We start from the raw sequence: 23342 nt of genomic DNA on the forward strand, positions 1-23342 counted from the left end.
GCGGAACTACGTAGCTAATACTGTTGTAATGGGGAACCTTATTGAAGCAACACACTTTTGGAGGGAAGGCAACCCTGCGCTGCGTTAGCTAAGTTTTCATGTCATCGGGTGTAGTTCATAAAGGTTGAAGAGTGTATGTTAGGATGAAGTGTGAATTCATGCCAGGAATAATAAGTGTGAAGTTTGATTTCCTCCCTTCTGTAATAAGCAGCCAATGAGGTATTTTTTCCTTTATTCATGTGTTTAATGTTTAATTCATGTGGTCATCCTGTCTGGGTTGGTGCCATGGCCGAGATCTTTGTGGGCTATACTTAGCCTTGTCTCAGGATGGTAAGTTGGTGGTTGAAGATTTCCCTCTAGTGGTGTGGGGGCTGTGCTTTGGCAAAGTGGGTGGGGTTATATCCTTCCTGTTTGGCCCTGTCCGGGGGTGTCCTCGGATGGGGCCACAGTGTCTCCTGACCCCTCCTGTCTCAGCCTCCAGTATTTATGCTGCAGTAGTTTGTGTCGGGGGGCTAGGGTCAGTTTGTTATATCTGGAGTACTTCTCCTGTCCTATTCGGTGTCCTGTGTGAATCTAAGTGTGCGTTCTCTAATTCTCTCCTTCTCTCTTTCTTTCTCTCTCTCAGAGGACCTGAGCCCTAGGACCATGCCCCAGGACTACCTGACATGATGACTCCTTGCTGTCCCCAGTCCACCTGACCGTGCTGCTGCTCCAGTTTCAACTGTTCTGATTTATTATTATACGCCCATGCTGGTCATTTATGAACATTTGAACATCTTGGCCATGTTCTGTTATAATCTCCACCAGGCACAGCCAGAAGAGGACTGGCCACCCCACATAGCCTGGTTCCTCTCTAGGTTTCTTCCTAGGTTTTGGCCTTTCTATGGAGTTTTTCATAGCCACCGTGCTTCTACACCTGCATTGCTTGCTGTTTGGGGTTTTAGGCTGGGTTTCTGTACAGCACTTTGAGATATCAGCTGATATACGAAGGGCTATATAAATAAATTTGATTTAATCTGAACCCATTATAACGCCGGTTAAACTTTTATGTATGTAAGCACTTCAGAGTTATACCAAGCTAATAAGTCACTCATAAGATAAGGTTGTAAGAGTGTGCTTAACTGTATTTTTCATTTACTTTATAGTTCTCACGGAAGTTGATAATTCTGACTAAAACTACAGAATAAAGCCGCCAGTTAAAATCAAGGAACGGTTGTGCTCGAGGTTACTGAAGGGAGCTACAGTGCCCTACCGGAGTTACACAGAATTGTTAAAACGCACATCTATGGGTGTCACTGCTATTAGCTTCACAACTGATATTTGGACCAGCGATGTCAGCCCCACGAGCATACTGAATCTGACTGCAGTGGGTCGATGAGGATTTCGTACTGAGGAAAGCCCTATTGCAACTGCAGCAGAAATGATACCCTCTGTCATGGCATTGAAACCCCTTCTCAACAAAACTGCCCAACACAGACCGTGGGGTTAACTTACAAAAGTACTTGATGCTGTGAACAAGCGATTCAATGGCATTCTCTCTGAGCCTCTTTACTGTGTTGCCATCACGCTCGATGCTCGGTACAAGGACCACTACTTCATGCAGACAAGTAACAGGGTTTACGTGACATGTAAACGTCAGCCTTGTCTCAGGATGGTAAGTTGGTGGTTGAAGATATCCCTCTAGTGGTGTGCGGGCTGTGCTTTGGCAAATTGGGTGGAGTTATATCCTTCCTGTTTGGCCCTGTCCGGGGGTGTCCTCGAATGGGGCCACAGTGTCTCCTGAACCCTCCTGTCTCAACCTCCAGTATTTATGCTGCAGTAGTTTGTGTCGGGGGGGTTAGGGTCAATTTGTTATATCTGGAGTACTTCTGTCCTATTCGGTGTCCTGTGTGAATCTAAGTGTGCGTTCTCTAATTCTCTCCTTCTTTCTTTCTCTCTCTCGGAGGACCTGAGCCCTAGGACCATGCCCCAGGACTACCTGACATGATGGCACCTCACTGTCCCCAGTCCACCTGGCCATGCTTCTGTTCCAGTTTCAACTGGTCTGCCTTATTATTATTTGACCATGCTGGTCATTTATGAACATTTGAACATCTTGGCCATGTTCTGTTATAATCTCCAACCAGCACAGCCAGAAGAGGACTGGCCACCCCACACAGCCTGGTTCCTCTCTAGGTTTCTTCCTAGGTTTTGGCCTTTCTAGGGAGTTTTTCCTAGCCACCGTGCTTCTACACCTGCATTGCTTGCTGTTTGGGGTTTTAGGCTGGGTTTCTGTACAGCACTTTGAGATATCAGCTGATGTACGAAGGGCTATATAAATAAAATTTGATTGATTGAATTTGATTGATGTTACATAAACAGCTGGACAAGATGGAAACGGACACAGTGAAAGAGAACATGAGGAAGAGAGGCTACGGACAGACAGAGCTGAAACTTCACTGCTTGACATGTATGATGAAATCCTGGTTGAGAATGAAACAACTGAACGATGAAACAGCACAGCAAGTAAGTGAAAGTATGTTGTACTGGTAATGGGGACATAAGTAAATGCTAACAAAATAACTGTTTGGTCGGTGTGGTGTGGTGTGTGTAACCTTTACTTAACTAGGCAAATCGGTTAAGAACAAAATGCTTATTTACAAGGACGGACTACCCCGGACGACACTGGGCCAATTGTGCCCGGCCCTATGGGACTCTCAATCACATCCGGATTTGATACAGCCAGCATTCAAACCCGGGACTGTAGTGATGCCTCTTGCAGACCGCTGCATCCGTGTGTGTGTTAACTATTTAACTGTGCTAAAATGCTTAACAGGCCGCTAACATTGTAAATATCGGTATCATTCTTTTGGCAAGGAAAATATTGGATATCGTATTGGCCAAAAATGCCATATCGGTGCATCCCTAGTACAAAATATTTGAAACACTTTTCTAATATTGAGTTGCACCCCCCTTTGCCCTCAGAACAGCCTCAAATCGTCGGAGCATAGACTGTCCAAGGTGTTGTGTGCGTTCCAAAGGGATGCTGGTCCATGTCGACTCCAATGCTTCCCACAATTGTGTCAAGTTGGCTGCGAATGGATCTACTCCGAATAGCTCATTTCATCTCCTCCCACAGATGGACAAAGAAGTAATGTTCTTGGAATCATTCCTGGACAAACCTTGTGGCATAATCCTGCTGAAAGAATCCATTTGCAGATGGATAAACTGCTGCAGTGAAGGGATGCACCTGATTGGCAATGATGTTTAGATATCCTGTGGCAAATTCCTAAAGTAAATAATGTAGTTTTTACTCCAAACATTTTCCCTGACACCCAAAAGTACTCATTACATTTTTTATGATTAGCAGGACAGAAAATGGTCCAATTCACACACTTATCAAGATATCATCCCTGGTTCTCCCTACTGCCTCTGATCTGGCAGACTCACTGAAAACAAATGCTTTGCTTGTAAATGGTGTTAGTGTGCCCCTGGTTATCCGTAATATAAAAAAATAAAACACAATTGTGCCGTCTGGTTTGTTAACTTCTTTAAGGATTGTATACTTAAAAAAAAAAAAAAAAATTGCCTAAAATACACACCCAAATATAACTGCTTGTAGCTCAGCACCTGAAGCAAGGATATGCATATTCTTGATACCATTTGAAGTTTGTGGAAATGTGAAATTAATGTAGGAGAATAACACATTAGATCTGGTCAAATATAATACAAACATTTCCATCTTTGAAATGCAAGAGAAAGGCCATATAGCCAGCAGCATACCACCCTGCATACCACTGCTGGCTTGCTTCTGAAGCTAAGCAGGGTTGGTCCTGGTCAGTCCCTGGATGAGAGACCAGATGCTGCTGGAAGTGGTGTTGGATGGCCAATAGGAGGCACTCTTTCCTCTGGTCTAAAATAATATCCCAATGCCCCAGGGCAGTGACAGAGAATTACATTACACTGCATCAAGTCTGCCAGGAGTTTCCACAAATGGCCTGAATTGGTCAATTAAGTACAAAACTATAGAGAACATATAAATATGCTATGGTAATAAAACATTTAAGTTTACACACTGACAGGAATGTCATACATGATGGATCATTAGCTTATACACTAACCTCCACAGCTAGATGGCTGGGCTGGGCAGGGTAGGTGTGGAGCCAGAGACAACAGGGGTTCAAAATGTAGAACCAGTTGCTACATTTGAACATAAAAATACATTTTAGCAAATTAAACTATGCTACATTTGATCTTTTTATTATTTTATCTCCCCCAGGATGACAAATCAGAGCAAGATTACTGAATGCAAGTACAGTATTGACCTTCAGAGGTGAATGTATTAAACCAGTTGCCATGATAAAAGTTGTTGTGCACTCTACTCAAAAAATAGCACTGTATTTTTTTCAATGTAATAGCTACTGTTAAATTGGACACTGCAAGTAGATTAACAACAATTTAAGCTTTCTGACGATATAAAGTCATGTCTATGTCCTGGAAAGTTGGCTGTTGTATACAAAGTAATTCTAGCCACATTGAAAGGTTAGCAACAACCGTCCTGGTTAGAGGACACCCATCACGTAGAGGTTCATTTAAGCAATTTGAAATGATTCACTTTTACTTTTGAAACTAAGGTATATTTACAACAGAATACCTTTAGACTTTTACTTGAGTTACTCTTGCCAAATTAAGAGCAGAAGTAAGGCTTCTCTCCGGTGTCTGTTCTCTGATGACCTTTTAGCTCAGCTGTTGTTTCGAAACATTTTCTACAGTCAGATCAGTGGTAAAGCTTCTCTCCTTTATGTTTACCTTGGTGTCTTTTTAAGTGGCACGATTGAGAGAAACTCTTTCCACAGTCAGAGCAGAAGTAAGGCTTCTCGCCTGTGTGTGTTCTCTGATGGACTTTTAGGTCAGTTGATGTTGTGAAGCATTTTACACAGTCAGTGCAGGAGTAAGGCTTCTCTCCTGTGTGTGTTCTGTGGTGGACTTTTTGCTCAGTTGATGTTGTGAAGCATTTTACACAGTCAGAGCAGGAGTAAGGCTTCACCCCTGTATGTATACGTTCATGTCTTTTTAAGTGGCCCAGTTGAGAGAAAATCTTCCCACAGTCAGAGCAGGAATAAGGCTTCACTCCTGTATGTATAAGTTCATGTGCTTTTAAAAAACCCTGTCGAGAGAAACTCTTCCCACAGTCATAGCAGGAGTAAGGCTTCTCTCCAGTGTGCACTCTCTGATGAAGTTTTAGCTCAGATGATGTTGTGTAGCATTTTACACAGTCAGAGCAAGAGTAAGGCTTCACTCCTGTATGTATATGTTCATGTCTTTTTAAGTGGCCCGGACAAGAGAAAATCTTCCCACAGTCAGAGCAGGAGTAAGGCTTCTCTCCAGGGTGCACTCTCTGATGAACTGTCAGAGCCCTTGATGTTGTGAATCTCTTCCCACAGTCAGTACAGGAATACAGATTCTCTCCTGTGTGTATTTTTAGGTGTATTTTTAGCTTTGATAGAATTGGGAAATTCTCCTCACAATGTGGGCAGTGGTGAGAGCTCTTAGCTCTGTGATCTTCCTGCTGTTGCTCTCTGGATGTAGAGAATGTCTCAACATGGTCTCCTGTGTAAACAACATCAGAAGAACCAGTCAGTTGGTGTGATATACATGTCAATCAAATGTATATTATGAAGCACTTTTTACATCAGCAAATCTCAAAGTGCATTACAGAAACCCAGTCTAAAATCCCCAATGAGCAAGCAATGCTGATGTAGAAGCACAGTGGACAGGGAAAACTCCCTAGAAAGCAGGGTCCTTAGGAGAAAGGTAGAGAGGAACCAGACCCAGAAGGGTGGCCAGTCCTCTTCTGTCTGTACCGGGTGACATATGTATTCATATCAGTAGGCTGTACAATATAGTGGAATAAAACTATTCTAAAAGTGGGTAAGAGTCCTCCACTCACTATCACAATGGTTAGTAACTACACAAACTAATTTCATAGAACTTAAACACTGGCAGTTTATCTACTTCACTTCTTTAGTCTACTTTCTGATCACTCCAGATAGACCAATGAATAAAACAAATGCTGGCAATACTGGTGTCAAACCATGCATGTCTGAGTAGGATAAAATAAAATGACCTTCTCATTGAAACAGTTCATCATGAAACAGTTCTACTGCAACTTTTCATACACAGTGGGAAGTTGGAATGAACAACAAACTTAGATAGAACCTGCTCTTACTATGAGAAACAGATTTCCCAACCTTCTCCTCTTCTTCTTCATCTTTAATGTTGACATTCAGCTCCAGTGTTTGACTGCAGTCTTCCAGCTTCACTGATGCCATCTCTGGATCCTGCAGAGCAAACTGGGCTCCACTGTCACAATCAGGACCCAGTGACTGTAGGTTTGGACTCAGTGTGGATAGAGAGAGGCAGGCTGTGGATGTTACCGGCTTCAGACTTAATTCTAGTCGTCCTGTAGTAACAACGAGTAACAGAAAAAAAGTTGTCTTGACAGTTCAGGCACTTTCTTTACTCTCAAAAATATATATTATATTTATTTTTGTTCAATTATTTAATTCAGTGCTTGACTTGGACTGAAATAGGTGCCGGTACTGTTTATATTTAGGTGCAGGAGCTCCACAATACTGTTGAGCTAATATTGTATAAGGGGAACATGAGCTCAAACACTAGACATTTGAGGTGGCGGTAATCAGATCATGTCCAATCTACTGTCCATCTCATTTCAAGAGAGGAAGTAGGTAACAAAACATTCATTCAAATTGGACAAAGTACACACTTTAGAATTAGTCTACACAACGTAAATTAACTTAACCTATATTAGATTTCCCAAATTCCCAAATGCAAAAATGACTCAAAAACCATTTAGTACAAGGTTGCAGTTTGTTTTAAGCAGCACTATTTACTATTTTCCTGAATAACTGTCTTCACATTAAAAACCAACCGTATTTCCCGTTCACACCATAATTTACAGCTAAATATAGAATCTGAACGTGTCTGAATACTACTACACATGATAATCATTGCATTCAGCTTCAAAACTGTAGTGTGACCGTGAAATTGTCTCTGCACCAGCACTGAAGTCTGTTGACGCAGACAGAATGGGCGCCACCATGTTACCAGCTTGTAAATTTCACACAAAACCAATAACTTGCTAACCAAACTCAGTAATCTCAAATATAATTTTTATTAAATTACCTTGAAGTTATGTACATCCATTCAGACAAACCTTGTTTGACTTAAAACAGTTTCACGTTCACTTGGTTTGACACAAAAATAACAAACCATTACCCAACGTGATAATACCTTAATGGGTGTTACCTAGCATGGTATAACACGTTGTTTTGATATTAGAACGTTTATACACGCTTTTACATACCTGTCGTAATAAATAGAAACCAACACAAAAGGTTATCTTCTTGACTGCACTGATCTGGCGCTTTATTTTGATGAATGGTGTGTGCCTGCCTGGAACTTCCTGTTCCTCCACGACCACAGTGCAGCCTCAGATAAGACAATGGGGTAGTGAGAGGAAGCCCACTGGCCGGCAGTGGGAGAAGATGGATCTATGAAACATCTGATCTTAATACAGTTCTGTTCCCAAAACTAAAATCTGTTTTGAACAGAGTGGACTAAGTTTTGTAATAATAATAATAATATATGCCATTTAGCAGACGCTTTTATCCAAAGCGACTTACAGTCATGTGTGCATACATTTCACGCTTTGCAAAAGTTTTAAATAATCACGTTATTTAGAAGGAACGCCGAGGCGAATTGAGTTATTGCACACAAGTTCTTCACAGAATCGTTCGCAAACAGAAATATGCAGGATTTGCGCTAGAATGCGCCAATAGGAGCTCGGGCTTGGCACTGCCCACTATGACTCATCTGTTCCCATTGGAAATGACCAGCTGTGGTCTATCTTGATTTAGTTATAAAAAATCTTTGTTGCAACCGTCCATGCATTCAGGGATCGTTAGGATGGCCCTACCCCATCATATGAAAAGGTTGGTACTTAATTTGAGCTGGATCTAACCGCACCTCTCAGTTCTATAGTCTTTCGTTCCGGGAACCCGTTTGACAGGATCAGGTAACCTACCTTTAAATATTATTATTTTTTTTTTTAAAGTGAAACGTGCCTGATATTCGTCCCAGGTTTATGGTTTGTGCAACATTGGCCACGCCTTGGTCTAAATAGGCTACAATGCTATTTATTTTTTAAATATCCTAGCTGTGGATTGTGTGTAGCCAAATCACAAGGCATGACTACTGAGTTAGACCAATTTCTCTTCTGAAATCCGACTCAAGAATTAGTGCTAAAGCCTTAGCCAGGAGATTGGATAGACTGCTCCCATATCTAATACACCAAGACCAAAATGGTTGTGAAAAACCAAGGTTTTCACAATGTGAGGAGAGTACTAAACATAGTGCACATGTGAAGGGTCCCCTGATACTGCCATTCTCTCACTTGAAGCAGAAAAGGAATTCCATAGAGTTGAGCTGTCTTATTTCAGAGATTTGGGAACTACTTCTGTAAAATGGATTAAGAGATGATATACCGACCCCACTACAGACATTGACACTAACAACTTGATTTCACAACATTTTAAGATTTTTCGGGGGCACGAGACAAGGATGTCCAGACAGTCCAGGGCTCTTTCTTTTAGCTATAGAACCCTTTGCCATTGCAATAAGGGCCCAACCGTTAATTAGAGGAATTAAAACATCAGATTTTGAACAAAGAGTGGCCCTGTATGCTGATGATACCCTCTTATTCCTAACAGATCTAAAGAACCGTTCCCTCTCCAATTTAATTCACAACTTGTCCGTTTTTTGGGTTTAAAGTTAATATAAAAAAAATATTCCATCCTTTTCCTCAACAAACAAGATACTGAATCCAGTTGTACAGCATCTATTTGTGAATACAGAACAAGGTTTCACATATCTTGGTATAAAAAAAATCACACCAGAAATTAGCTCCTCGAGCTCAGCAAATTATGAACCCATGGTAACAAATGCAACATAATCCATCAACAGATGAACATTACTGCTTGTATCTATTATTGGTAGAATAAATATCATTATGACTCATTCTGTAATTGTTGATTGTCCTAATTGGAACTAATAAATATGTGTAAAAAAAATGTAAACAATGAATGATGGAGGCCACTGTGTTCTTGGGGACCTTCAACGCTTCAAGGGGCTCCCGAGTGGCGCAGCGGTCGAAGGCACTGCATCTCAGTGCTAGAGGCATCACTACAGACACGGGTTCGATTCCAGGCTGTATCTCAACTGGCCGTGATCGGGAGTCCCATAGGGCGACGCACAATTGACCCAGCATCGTCCGGGTTAGGCATTCAGTGAATAATAAAAAATGTGTTCTTAACTGACTTGCCTAGTTAAATAAAATGTTACACAAAAGACAAATAAACACTGCAGTAATGTTTTGGTTCCCTCCCCCAGATCGGTGCCTCGGCATAATCCTTTTCATGGAGCTCTACGGACAAATGTGTCTGAATATTACACATGTAGAAAACCAATTATCATAACATTTAGCGTCAAAACAGCAGTAAAAATGTCTCTCTGCTGCACCCGCACTGCCTGTACTGAAGTCTGTTGACACAAACCGACTGGGCGCTGCCATTTTACCAGCTTGTGAATTTTTATCTAGTCAGCTCTGGGATTCGATCCAGCAGCCTTTAATTGACCGGCCAACTCTCTAACCACTAGGCTACCTGTACGTATTCATGTAAAAAGGCTGTGCAATACAAAAGGGGAATAAAAAACTAAAGTATATTTTAAGTCATGAAAATGATGAGGTGTATCATCAACTCAACATCACAAGGGTTATTAGTAACAGATAGATAATAGATAGAACCTGCTCTTACCATGAGAAACAGATTTACCAATCTTCTCCTCCTCTTCTTCATCTTTAATGTTGATATTCAGCTCCAGTGTTTGACTGCAGTCTTCCAGCTTCACTGATATCATCTCTGGATCCTGCTGTAGAAACTGGCCTCCAGTGTCACAATCAGGACCCAGCGACTGTAGGTTTGGACTCAGTGTGGAAGTAGAGAGGCAGGCTGGGTTTGTCCTCACTGTTGATGTTACCGGCCTCATACCTGAGTCAGAAAGTAGTAGAAGAGAAACGGACACAAACATTATTGTCATAAGTTCTGGCACTTTCTTCATTCTCTAAAAATATATTATATTTTTTATTGTTCAATTATCTAATTCAGTGCTTGACTTGGACTGAAATAGTTGCCGATAAATGTTTTGGGTGCCGGTACTGTTTATATTTAGGTGCAAGATCTCCACAATATGTTTGAGACAATCCTTAACCTATAGTAGATAAATGCATAAATGCCTCAAAAAACATTTAGTACAAGGTTGCAGTGTTTTAGGCATCACTAAGTGCTATTTTACTTAACCTTGTATTCACTGTTTTACATCAAAAACCATTTGTATGTCCTGTTCACACCACAGTAAAATTTATAGATAAAAACAGAAACAACTGAATGTGTCTGAATGTTATGACACATGTAGAAAACAGATTATTATTACATTTGGTTTCAAAACAGTAGTGCAACTGTAAAATTGTCTCTCTGCTGCACTGAAGTCTGTTACTGCAGATCGACTGGGCGCCGCCATTTTACCAGCTTGTGAATTTCTCCTTTCATGGAGCTCTACGGACAATACCTTCAACCTCATGGCTCGGTTTTTGCTCTGACATGCACTGTCAAATGTGGGACCTTATATAGCCAGGTGTGTGCCTTTCCAAATCATGTCCAATCAATTGAATTTACCACAGGTTGACAATAATCAAGTTGTAGAAATATCTCAAGGATGATCAGTGGAAACAAGATGCACCTGAGCTCAATGTCGAGTCTCATAGCAAAGAGTCTGAATACTTAAGTAAATAAGTTATTTCTGTTTTAAATATTTTATAAATGTGAAAACAATTCTAAAACTTTATTTGCTTTGTCATTATGGCGTATTGTGTGTAGATTGATGATAAACATTTATTTAATCAATTTTAGAAAAAGGCTGTAATGTAAAAAATGTGGAAAAAGTCATGGGGTCTAAACACTTTGCGAATGCACTGTATGTATTCATATCAGTAGGCTGGTACTGTATGTATTCATATCAGTAGTGTATGTATTCATATCAGTAGGCTGGTACTGTATGTATTCATATCAGTAGGCTGTGCAATACAATGGGGAATAAAACTATTTTAAAAGTATCTCAAAAATCATGAAAATTATGATCTATATCATTCTCCACTCACTATCACAAGGGTTAGAAACTACACAGACTCACTTCATATAACTTTAAACACTGGCAGTTTGTCTACTTCACTTCTTCAGTCTCCTCTCTGATCACTCCAGACAGCCCAGTGAATAAAACAAATGCTGACAATACTGATGTCAAACCATGCAAGTGTCAGTAGCATGAAATAACATCTACCTTCTCATTGAAACAGTTCATCATGAAACAGTTCTACTGCAACTTTTCATACACAGTGGGAAGTTGTAATGAACAACAAACTTAGTTAGATGGAACCTGCTCTTACCATAAAAGGCCAACTTCTGCAAGTGTCTCCACCCCACTGCTCTATGCCAGTACACAAACTTGGATAGACAGAACCTGCTCTTACCATAACTAACAGATCCCCCAATCTTCTCCTCCTCTTCTTCATCTTTAATGTTGACATTCAGCTCCAGTGTTGGACTGCAGTCTTCCAGCTTCACTGATGCCATCTCTGGATCCTGCAGTGCACACTGGGCTCCACTGTCACAATCAGGACCCAGTGACTGTAGGTTTGGACTCAGTGTGGAATGAGAGAGGCAGGCTGGGATTGTCCTCACTGTTGATGTTACCGGCCTCAGACTTAATCTGAGTCGGCCTGTAGTAACAATGAGAAAAAGACTAACGTTGTCTTCTCAGTTCTGGCACTTTCTTTACTCTCAAAAAATATTATTTAAATCTAGGTGCAGGAGTACCACAATACTGTTGAGCTAATATTCTATAAGAGGAACATGAGCTCAAGCAGTAGAAATTTGAGGTGCCGGTACTCAGCTCCTGTCCAAGTCATGCATTGATCTCATTTCAATAGATCTGGTAGCTCAGCATTGACAACAAAACATGAATTCCTTCACATTAGACAACGTTTACGCTTTAAATCAGGCTACACAATTAATCGCACTTAATCTATGGTAGATTTCCTGAATTCACATAAATGCATAAATGACTCAAAAACCATTTAGTACAAGGTTGCAGTATGTTTTAGGCAGCACTATGTACTATTTTTCTGAATAACCTTCGCTGTGTTATTTAAATCAACAAACAATAGTATTTCCGTTCACACCATAGTAATATGTATAGACAGAGATAACTTAAATAGTCTGAATATTAGTACACATGTAGAAAACTGATAATCATTACATTAAGCTTTAAAATAGTAGTGCAGCCGTGAAATGGTCTCTCTGCTGCATCCACTCTGCCTGGACTGAAGTCTGTTGATGCAGACCGAGTGGCGCCGCCATTTTACCAGTTCGTGAATTTTACACAAAACTAATAAATTGTAAAACGAATTCAGACATCTCAAGTAAATATATTATTTGTGAAATTACATTGAGAAAACGATGTACATCCACTCAGACAAACCCCAAAGGCTCTAACTATGTAACTTGTAAAATAGTTAACATTATCACGTTCTTCACTCGGCTCGACACAAAAATAACACATCACACCTTTACCCAACGTGATAATACCTTAACGGATGTATTACCTAAAATGGTACGACATGTTCTTTCGATATTAGAATGTTTAAACGTGCTATTACATACCTGTAGTAATTCATAGAAAAGGACAAAAATGATATCTTATTGACTGCACCGTTCTGGCGCTTTCTTTACACTGAATAATGGTGCGCTTCTGTCCGGAACTTCCTGTTCCCCCACTAACACCGTCCGTGCATTCCGGGATCCTTGGGATGACCCAACCCCATTACATGAGAAGGGGTCGCTGCCTCCGCCGGGACACATCTATTTTGCAGGGAGTTGATTGTGGTCTGTGGAATGATGTCACATCCCAGCTAGCACAGTGGATCTGTGCCGATTCCGGCTGAGAGTCAGACTCGTCCGACGTCATGTGGCCCGAGTCTGGGCCGCCTTAGGCAGTATTACGGAGTTATCGGGCCCAAATGTATTACTTGGGTCTCAGACCGACTGGGGCTACTCTCTGGCAGATGATTACACGGGCTGCTTTATGTAATTGACATTTCATTATTATTTTATTTGTCCATATTTTATCATTGTTTCTGTGATCAAAAAATACTATTTAACTTAAATTATTTAAGAGTCCTGTTTAAGTTATATTTTAGTATTTTGATACGTTGTGCAAGGCAATTGATAAGCATTAAACACTTTTTGGATGGACTGTCCCGATTGGCGCAGCGGTCTAAGACACTGGGGTTACTACAGTGAAGTAGAGTGTTTTAGACACTGGGTTACTGCGTTACTCCAGCTGGTAGTTCGATGACGGTATTGTACCGAAAATCTCCACACTGCCAGATTTTCGGCACAACACCGGTGCCTGGCCGCTTCTGGTCCGATTCCTCATTGCTAGCTGGGACTCCTCTTCAATTGCTGTGCGAAGTTCCTATATATTGGCGGGAACTGGAACAAGCTGTGGTACACGTCGATCCAGACCACCCCAAACAGGCTCAATGGGTGACATGTCTAGTGAGTATGCAGGCATGGAACAATTGGGACATTTGCAGTTTCCAGGAATTGTGTACAGGTCCTTCAGACATTGTGGCGGATGATTGGCAGGATAATGGGCCTCGGGATCTTGTCATGGTATCTCTGTGCATTCAAATTACCATGATAAAATGCAATTGTGTTCGTTATCCCCCATACCCTAACGCTATGCTACCATGGAGTGCTTTGTTGACAACATTGACATCAGCAAACCGCTCCCCACACAACACCATACAGGTGGTCTGCAATTGAGACGCTTGTTGGGCATATTGCCAAATTCTCTAAAACAACTTGGAGGAGGCTTGTGGTAGAGAAATGAACATTAAATTATCTGGTAACAGCTCTGGTGCACATTCCTGCAGTCAGGGTTAGGGTCCTACAGTCACTGGGTCCTGATTGTGACAGTGGAGCCCAGTTTGCTCTGCAGGATCCAGAGATGGCATCAGTGAAGCTGGAGTCAAACACTGGAGCTGAATGTCAACATTAAAGATGAAGAAGAGGAGGAGAAGATTGGGACATCTGTTTCTCATGGTAAAACCAGGTTCTAGATATAAATGCTATTGATAAATTAGACCACCATAAGTTATGATCCAGTCTATTGCTGATTGAATTCTGACATTACACATCCACAAAGAACTTCCGACTGCACTAATGTAGTTATGAAAGTTCAATCAGTAAGGCTGGTCTGAATGGATCGTCACTTCATTCATCTAGTAAACTCTATCCTGCAGCTCTGTGGACATAGATTAAGCCTAATCCTAGAATAAATTGCACTTTTAAACTGTAGTAACTAAATTTGTTTTTTGCAGATATGGTTTAAAATAGTCTGACTTGCGCTAGTCTAGATTTTCTGTCAGGATGATTTCATCTAGATCCAAGCAGTGGGGAACCATGAGGGCCTTCAGAGAAGGCTAATGGCTTGATAAAAATGTATATAATTTTTAAAATAACATTTCATTTAAATTTGTATTTCATCTTTACAATCGTTTTAATTCATATTTCATCTTTACAATAATTGTAATAATTTTCTGATTTCATCTCTTCAGTTGTTGTTGGAAAGAGAAGGGTTATTAAGAGAAAAGCATATCCAATCAGGATATTCTTTGATGGATTGTGGGTAGAAAAATCTAGCTAGATCAGCCAGCCATTGGCTAGAGTCATGGGTAACAGCATATACAGAGTGTGTCTGAAAGTGGGCCTGTTGACAGAAGTGGGAGGATCAACAGAAGTGAGTGTATGGAAAGTGAATCAGCTAATGGAGAAGATTTGTTGCCACTTAAGACCATTGTGTGGCTGATATGATTGTTGAACAACCAGTTGATTGTTTGACAACTGTAGCATTTTAGCTAAGCAAAACCCTAACCTTTTTCCTAACCTTAACCTCATCATCCTAACCTCCACGTTAATTATCCTAACCATTTTCCTAACCTTAACTTCATTATCTTAACCTGCTATGTTAATTATCCCAACCTGCTAGGTTAGTTCTCTTAACCTGCTATGTAAACATTAAGCTGACCAGCATGCACCTGGCTATGGCTGGTCTAACCAATAATGAAGTGCAGATGTAATACTCATCACTGTTGATCCACCCACTGATGTTACTCATCACTCTTGATCCACCCACTGATGTTATGCTGTGTTAAACATACTTGATTGGCCTTCAGAAACTGAACAGAAGGCCTCTGCTATTCAACTGTATTAAAGCAGAGTTTTAGAGTGACAAGAGAAAAGAATCAGTGGGGCAATCAGTAGTTTTCCCACATTAACTCTAGTAACTTTAGTTAGCTTGTGTTGTGGTATTTGTGTGACAATGGCGGCTGCAGCAGCTGTTATCAACTTCAAGGTGGATGTTGTTGCTAACTTGTTAGCATCACCCTTTTCAAGATGAACTTTTAAACTTTGTTTACAAATGATCATCTGGTGAGTGGCATCGCTTTTTGTTGTAGCTCCTTGCTGTTCCCTATCTCTTTGAAAAGAATGACTGTACAAAAGGCTAGGAAGTATTTGAAGTTAATCATATCAGTAATGTTAGTAAATCTTATCAGAGCTGTAGCTCCGCCCACCGGTGAAGTGGTGCAGAGCATGCTGGGTGATCTCCAGCTCAGAGAAGGTCAGCTGGAGAGAAGTGAAGTATATGCCCTGTAATTGTATAGGGGTATGGTGCATATGGGTATATTTTGGTATTACATTCTATTCAGGTTCATTGTGCTGTTGTAGCTCTGTACTGAAGATGATGGTGTTGTGCTTTGTAGAAAACGTGCAGCAGCACCCCTTTGATCTCAAATGAGTGCAGTCACAGTCACGTTGTATTGAGCTGTATGGTTCTGTACAGCATTACGTCACCATAGTCATGTATAGCCGTGTATGTCTTTATTTGCAGACACACACAGACTATGTTTGAGGCAAGTTGCCAGACCACTAAGTTCCTTAGCCCATCCATACTACGTACACTGTGCGGTGCTGTTCTGTGCCTGTACATCTTCAGCGTTATTAAGCCATTTCAACGGGAATCCTACCTGTCTGTCATCTGTGCCCTTACCAGCACCAGGAAGAGAAATACATAAAGTAGAACCTAACCTAAAGAATATACTGTCCACCAAGTCCTTACTTACACCATGAATGAATCATGCACAATGTGCTTATTTTATTATTTCATTTTTTGTGTATGAAATTGTTTGGTGAAATATGCATAAAAGGAGAGTCATTTCCCATAATTCTGCACCTTTTGATAGTTGTTCTTCCAGCTTTTTACAGACAGTCGTTTTCTTTTGATTAATCTATTTGCAATTTTGACTGTATAATATATATTTTTAATTAATGTTTTTATGTTTTAAAAAGACAACTACATTTTTGAAAAGCATTTACTGTTTTGCAAAAGTTGAGTCTTGCTGACTCTGTTTTGCATGTTGGCGATTGAGAGAAACTGTGATACATAAAGACGGTTGCTCCCTGATTAAATAGTACAAGAGTACATCCTGCTGGACAAAAAAGCTTACTGCACCTGATATTCCCAGCGTACCATCCAAGTACTAAACAGGCCCGACCCTGCTTAGCTTCCAAGACCAGGCTTATTACAGCTGGTATGGCCGCAAGCCAACGACTGTATTGTATATATGATAGGCGACTTCGGGATGCTGGCCTTCGAGACAGAGTTGCAAAGAAAAAGCCATATCTCAGACTGGCCAATAAAAATGAAAGATGGGCAAAAGAACACAGACACTGGACAGAGGAACTCTGCCTAGATGGCCAGCATCACGGAGTCGCCTCTTCACTGTTGATGTTGAGACCCTCTAATGTACTTGTCCTCGTGCTCATTTGTGCACCGGGGCCTCCCACTCCTCTTTCTATTCTGGTTAGAGCCAGTTTGCCCTGTTCTGTGACGGGAGTAGTACGAGATCCCCCGTTTCTTGGCAATTTCTCGCATGGAATAGCCTTCATTTCTCAGAACAAGAATAGACTGACGAGTTTCAGCAGAAAGTAATTTGTTTCTGACCATTTGAGCCTGTAATTGAATCCACAAATGCTCATGCTCCAGAAACTCAACTAGTCTAAAGAAGTCCAGTATTATTGCTTCTTTAATCAGCACAACATTTTTCAGCCTGCGCTAACATAATTGAAAAATAATCAATTAGCCTTTTAAAATTATAAACTTGGATTAGCTAACACAATGTTCCATTGGAACACAGGAGTGATGGTTGCTGATAATGGGCCTCTGTATGCCTATGTAGATATTCCATTAAAAATCAGTCATTTCCAGCTACAATAGTCATTTCCAACATTAACAATGTCTACACTGTATTTCTATATTTTTTTGTTATTTTAATGGACAAAAAAATGCGCTTTTCTTTTAAAAACAAGGACATTTCTAAGTGACCCCAAAGTGTAGTGTATATATATCAAAAGTCAGTAGTCATTAGAAGTTATGCAATCTTATTGTGTTACTTTAGTTTATTTAGCAATTATTTTCTCAACTCTATTTCTTGAACTGCATTGTTGGTTAAAGGTCTTTAAGTATGCCTTTCACGGTAAGGTTTACACCTGTTGTATTCGGAGCATGTGACAAATACAATTTGATTTGATTTGAGTGATATACTGTATGCTTCATTGCGGTTGGCCATTTTGTATCATAAAGTGTAATGGGTTTATTTTATAGTCCAGTTGGGGGCAGTAATGCGACATATTCGATTCCAACCGCAGTTAAACTCCAAAGCAGAGGAAGAAGTAGTTCCGGGGACGCGCGCTCCATTCTTTGGATAAACGAAGCGCTAGAACTGTGCTGTGAACACGGTAACCTTTGGGTCCATTATTACAGGTATGTAATAGCACGTTTAAACTTTTTAATGTCGAAAGACCACGTCATAACATGCTAGGTAACACATCCGTCAAGGTATTACCACGTTTGGTAAAGGTTGTGTGTGTTATTTATGTGTCAAACCGAGTGAGTGAAAAACGTGATAAAGGTCACGTAGCTAGATTTTTTTTTTTTTTTACGTGTATCATTCAAATGTAATTTAATAGTGAGTCAATGTATTTGAGATGTTATTGGCTTTGTGTAAAAATATAAAAGTCCCACGTGCTGGTAAAATGGCGGTGCGCAATCTGTCTGCATTTAATGATATGTATTTTTATTTTAATATATATATATATTTTATTATCCAGTTTATTTTGTAGCTAAATTAGTTCCATCTTCTCCTCCCCTGAGAGTCCGTCTGGGGACCTCTGAGAAAGTATTTTGTAACTCAAGTAGTTCCATCTTCTCCTCCCCTGAGAGTCCGTCTGGGGACCTCTGAGAAAGTATTTTGTAACTCAAGTAGTTCCATCTTCTCCTCCCTGAGAGTCCGTCTGGGGACCTCTGAGAAAGTATTTTGTAACTCAATTAGTTCCATCTTCTCCTCCCCTGAGAGTCCGTCTGGGGACCTCTGAGAAAGTATTTTGTAACTCAAGTAGTTCCATCTTCTCCTCCCCTGAGAGCCCGTCTGGGGACCTCTGAGAAAGTATTTTGTAACTCAATTAGTTCCATCTTCTCCTCCCCTGAGAGTCCGTCTGGGGACCTCTGAGAAAGTATTTTGTAACTCAATTAGTTCCATCTTCTCCTCCCCTGAGAGTCCGTCTGGGGACCTCTGAGAAAGTATTTTGTAACTCAATTAGTTCCATCTTCTCCTCCCCTGAGAGCCTGTCTGGGGACCTCTGAGAAAGTATTTTGTAACTCAAGTAGTTCCATCTTCTCCTCCCCTGAGAGTCCGTCTGGGGACCTCTGAGAAAGTATTTTGTAACTCAAGTAGTTCCATCTTCTCCCCTGAGAGTCCGTCTGGGGACCTCTGAGAAAGTATTTTGTAACTCAAGTAGTTCCATCTTCTCCTCCCCTGAGAGTCCGTCTGGGGACCTCTGAGAAAGTATTTTGTAACTCAAGTAGTTCCATCTTCTCCTCCCCTGAGAGCCCGTCTGGGGACCTCTGAGAAAGTATTTTGTAACTCAAGTAGTTCCATCTTCTCCTCCCCTGAGAGTCCGTCTGGGGACCTCTGAGAAAGTATTTTGTAACTCAAGTAGTTCCATCTTCTCCTCCCTGAGAGTCCGTCTGGGGACCTCTGAGAAAGTATTTTGTAACTCAAGTAGTTCCATCTTCTCCTCCCCTGAGAGTCCGTCTGGGGACCTCTGAGAAAGTATTTTGTAACTCAATTAGTTCCATCTTCTCCTCCCCTGAGAGCCCGTCTGGGGACCTCTGAGAAAGTATTTTGTAACTCAAGTAGTTCCATCTTCTCCTCCCCTGAGAGTCCGTCTGGGGACCTCTGAGAAAGTATTTTGTAACTCAAGTAGTTCCATCTTCTCCTCCCCTGAGAGTCCGTCTGGGGACCTCTGAGAAAGTATTTTGTAACTCAAGTAGTTCCATCTTCTCCTCCCCTGAGAGTCCGTCTGGGGACCTCTGAGAAAGTATTTTGTAACTCAAGTAGTTCCATCTTCTCCTCCCCTGAGAGTCCGTCTGGGGACCTCTGAGAAAGTATTTTGTAACTCAATTAGTTCCATCTTCTCCTCCCCTGAGAGTCCGTCTGGGGACCTCTGAGAAAGTATTTTGTAACTCAATTAGTTCCATCTTCTCCTCCCCTGAGAGTCCGTCTGGGGACCTCTGAGAAAGTATTTTGTAACTCAATTAGTTCCATCTTCTCCTCCCTGAGAGTCCGTCTGGGGACCTCTGAGAAAGTATTTTGTAACTTTAGTTCCATCTTCTCCTCTCCCTAGACTCTGGGGACCTCTGAGAAAGTATTTTGTAACTCAATTAGTTCCATCTTCTCCTCCCTGAGAGTCCGTCTGGGGACCTCTGAGAAAGTATTTTGTAACTCAAGTAGTTCCATCTTCTCCTCCCTGAGAGTCCGTCTGGGGACCTCTGAGAAAGTATTTTGTAACTCAAGTAGTTCCATCTTCTCCTCCCTGAGAGTCCGTCTGGGGACCTCTGAGAAAGTATTTTGTAACTCAAGTAGTTCCATCTTCTCCTCCCTGAGAGTCCGTCTGGGGACCTCTGAGAAAGTATTTTGTAACTCAAGTAGTTCCATCTTCTCCTCCCCTGAGAGTCCGTCTGGGGACCTCTGAGAAAGTATTTTGTAACTCAAGTAGTTCCATCTTCTCCTCCCCTGAGAGTCCGTCTGGGGACCTCTGAGAAAGTATTTTGTAACTCAAGTAGTTCCATCTTCTCCTCCCCTGAGAGCCCGTCTGGGGACCTCTGAGAAAGTATTTTGTAACTCAAGTAGTTCCATCTTCTCCTCCCCTGAGAGCCCGTCTGGGGACCTCTGAGAAAGTATTTTGTAACTCAAGTAGTTCCATCTTCTCCTCCCCTGAGAGTCCGTCTGGGGACCTCTGAGAAAGTATTTTGTAACTCAAGTAGTTCCATCTTCTCCTCCCCTGAGAGTCCGTCTGGGGACCTCTGAGAAAGTATTTTGTAACTCAAGTAGTTCCATCTTCTCCTCCCTGAGAGTCCGTCTGGGGACCTCTGAGAAAGTATTTTGTAACTCAAGTAGTTCCATCTTCTCCTCCCCCTGAGAGCCCCGTCTGGGGACCTCTGAGAAAGTATTTTTGTAACTCAAGTAGTTCCATCTTCTCCTCCCTGAGAGTCCGTCTGGGGACCTCTGAGAAAGTATTTTGTAACTCAAGTAGTTCCATCTTCTCCTCCCCTGAGAGCCCGTCTGGGGACCTCTGAGAAAGTATTTTGTAACTCAAGTAGTTCCATCTTCCTCCTCCCCTGAGAGTCCGTCTGGGGACCTCTGAGAAAGTATTTTGTAACTCAAGTAGTTCCATCTTCTCCTCCCCTGAGAGTCCGTCTGGGGACCTCTGAGAAAGTATTTTGTAACTCAAGTAGTTCCATCTTCTCCTCCCCTGAGAGTCCGTCTGGGGACCTCTGAGAAAGTATTTTGTAACTCAAGTAGTTCCATCTTCTCCTCCCCTGAGAGTCCGTCTGGGGACCTCTGAGAAAGTATTTTGTAACTCAAGTAGTTCCATCTTCTCCTCCCTGAGAGTCCGTCTGGGACCTCTGAGAAAGTATTTTGTAACTCAAGTAGTTCCATCTTCTCCTCCCCTGAGAGTCTAGGACGTCTGAGAAAGGGGTTCCACCTCCCCTGAGAAAGTATTTTGTAACTCAAGTAGTTCCATCTTCTCCTCCCTGAGAGTCCGTCTGGGGACCTCTGAGAAAGTATTTTGTAACTCAAGTAGTTCCATCTTCTCCTCCCTGAGAGTCCGTCTGGGGACCTCTGAGAAAGTATTTTGTAACTCAAGTAGTTCCATCTTCTCCTCCCCTGAGAGTCCGTCTGGGGACCTCTGAGAAAGTATTTTGTAACTCAAGTAGTTCCATCTTCTCCTCCCCTGAGAGTCCGTCTGGGGACCTCTGAGAAAGTATTTTGTAACTCAAGTAGTTCCATCTTCTCCTCCCCTGAGAGCCCGTCTGGGGACCTCTGATTTTGAAAGTTCCATCTTCTCCTATTTTGTAACTCAAGTAGTTCCATCTTCTCCTCCCTGAGAGTCCGTCTGGGGACCTCTGAGAAAGTATTTTGTAACTCAAGTAGTTCCATCTTCTCCTCCCCTGAGAGTCCGTCTGGGGACCTCTGAGAAAGTATTTTGTAACTCAAGTGAGAGTTCCTGAGAAGTAGTTTTGTAATCAAGTAGTTCCATCTTCTCCCCTGAGAGTCCGTCTGGGGACCTCTGAGAAAGTATTTTGTAACTCAAGTAGTTCCATCTTCTCCTCCCTGAGAGTCCGTCTGGGGACCTCTGAGAAAGTATTTTGTAACTCAAGTAGTTCCATCTTCTCCTCCCCTGAGAGTCCGTCTGGGGACCTCTGAGAAAGTATTTTGTAACTCAAGTAGTTCCATCTTCTCCTCCCCTGAGAGTCCGTCTGGGGACCTCTGAGAAAGTATTTTGTAACTCAAGTAGTTCCATCTTCTCCTCCCCTGAGAGTCCGTCTGGGGACCTCTGAGAAAGTATTTTTGTAACTCAAGTAGTTCCATCTTCTCCTCCCTGAGAGCCCGTCTGGGGACCTCTGAGAAAGTATTTTGTAACTCAAGTAGTTCCATCTTCTCCTCCCCTGAGAGTCCGTCTGGGGACCTCTGAGAAAGTATTTTGTAACTCAAGTAGTTCCATCTTCTCCTCCCCTGAGAGTCCGTCTGGGGACCTCTGAGAAAGTATTTTGTAACTCAAGTAGTTCCATCTTCTCCTCCCCTGAGAGTCCGTCTGGGGACCTCTGAGAAAGTATTTTGTAACTCAAGTAGTTCCATCTTCTCCTCCCTGAGAGTCCGTCTGGGGACCTCTGAGAAAGTATTTTGTAACTCAAGTAGTTCCATCTTCTCCTCCCCTGAGAGTCCGTCTGGGGACCTCTGAGAAAGTATTTTGTAACTCAAGTAGTTCCATCTTCTCCTCCCTGAGAGCCCGTCTGGGGACCTCTGAGAAAGTATTTTGTAACTCAAGTAGTTCCATCTTCTCCTCCCCTGAGAGTCCGTCTGGGGACCTCTGAGAAAGTATTTTGTAACTCAAGTAGTTCCATCTTCTCCTCCCCTGAGAGTCCGTCTGGGGACCTCTGAGAAAGTATTTTGTAACTCAAGTAGTTCCATCTTCTCCTCCCCTGAGAGTCCGTCTGGGGACCTCTGAGAAAGTATTTTGTAACTCAAGTAGTTCCATCTTCTCCTCCCCTGAGAGTCCGTCTGGGGACCTCTGAGAAAGTATTTTGTAACTCAAGTAGTTCCATCTTCTCCTCCCCTGAGAGTCCGTCTGGGGACCTCTGAGAAAGTATTTTGTAACTCAAGTAGTTCCATCTTCCTCCTCCCTGAGAAAGTATTTTGTAACTCAAGTAGTTCCATCTTTCTCCTCCCCTGAGAGTCCGTCTGGGGACCTCTGAGAAAGTATTTTGTAACTCAAGTAGTTCCATCTTCTCCTCCCTGAGAGTCCGTCTGGGGACCTCTGAGAAAGTATTTTGTAACTCAAGTAGTTCCATCTTCTCCTCCCCTGAGGAGTCCTGAGAAAGTATTTTGTAACTGGGGACCTCTGAGAAAGTATTTTGTAACTCAAGTAGTTCCATCTTCTCCTCCCCTGAGAGTCCGTCTGGGGACCTCTGAGAAAGTA

The 23342-nt window shown here is 41.9% G+C and overlaps 1 protein-coding gene across 2 annotated transcripts; it reads right to left on the reverse strand.

Moving 5' to 3' along the window:
- Window positions 1-3806: 3806 nt before the first annotated feature.
- Window positions 3807-13040, reverse strand: LOC124024450 (zinc finger protein 501-like). Of its 2 annotated transcripts, none has more exons than XM_046338345.1 (5): window positions 12837-13019; window positions 11645-11893; window positions 9876-10109; window positions 6209-6442; window positions 3807-5589 (listed from the first exon to the last, which is right to left on the reverse strand). In XM_046338345.1, the coding sequence occupies exons 2-5, from the start codon at window positions 11745-11747 to the stop codon at window positions 4757-4759; spliced, it is 1404 nt and encodes a 467-aa protein (XP_046194301.1). In that variant the 5' UTR covers window positions 11748-11893; window positions 12837-13019; the 3' UTR covers window positions 3807-4756. The 2 variants fall into 2 exon arrangements, with proteins under 2 accessions (XP_046194301.1, XP_046194302.1); XM_046338346.1 differs by having other exon boundaries at window positions 5454-5589; window positions 6231-6442; window positions 12837-13040.
- Between the last annotated feature and the right edge of the window lie 10302 nt (window positions 13041-23342).

Source organism: Oncorhynchus gorbuscha, unplaced genomic scaffold (genome assembly GCF_021184085.1).
Source record: "Oncorhynchus gorbuscha isolate QuinsamMale2020 ecotype Even-year unplaced genomic scaffold, OgorEven_v1.0 Un_scaffold_1859, whole genome shotgun sequence".
Lineage (NCBI taxonomy): Eukaryota > Metazoa > Chordata > Actinopteri > Salmoniformes > Salmonidae > Oncorhynchus > Oncorhynchus gorbuscha.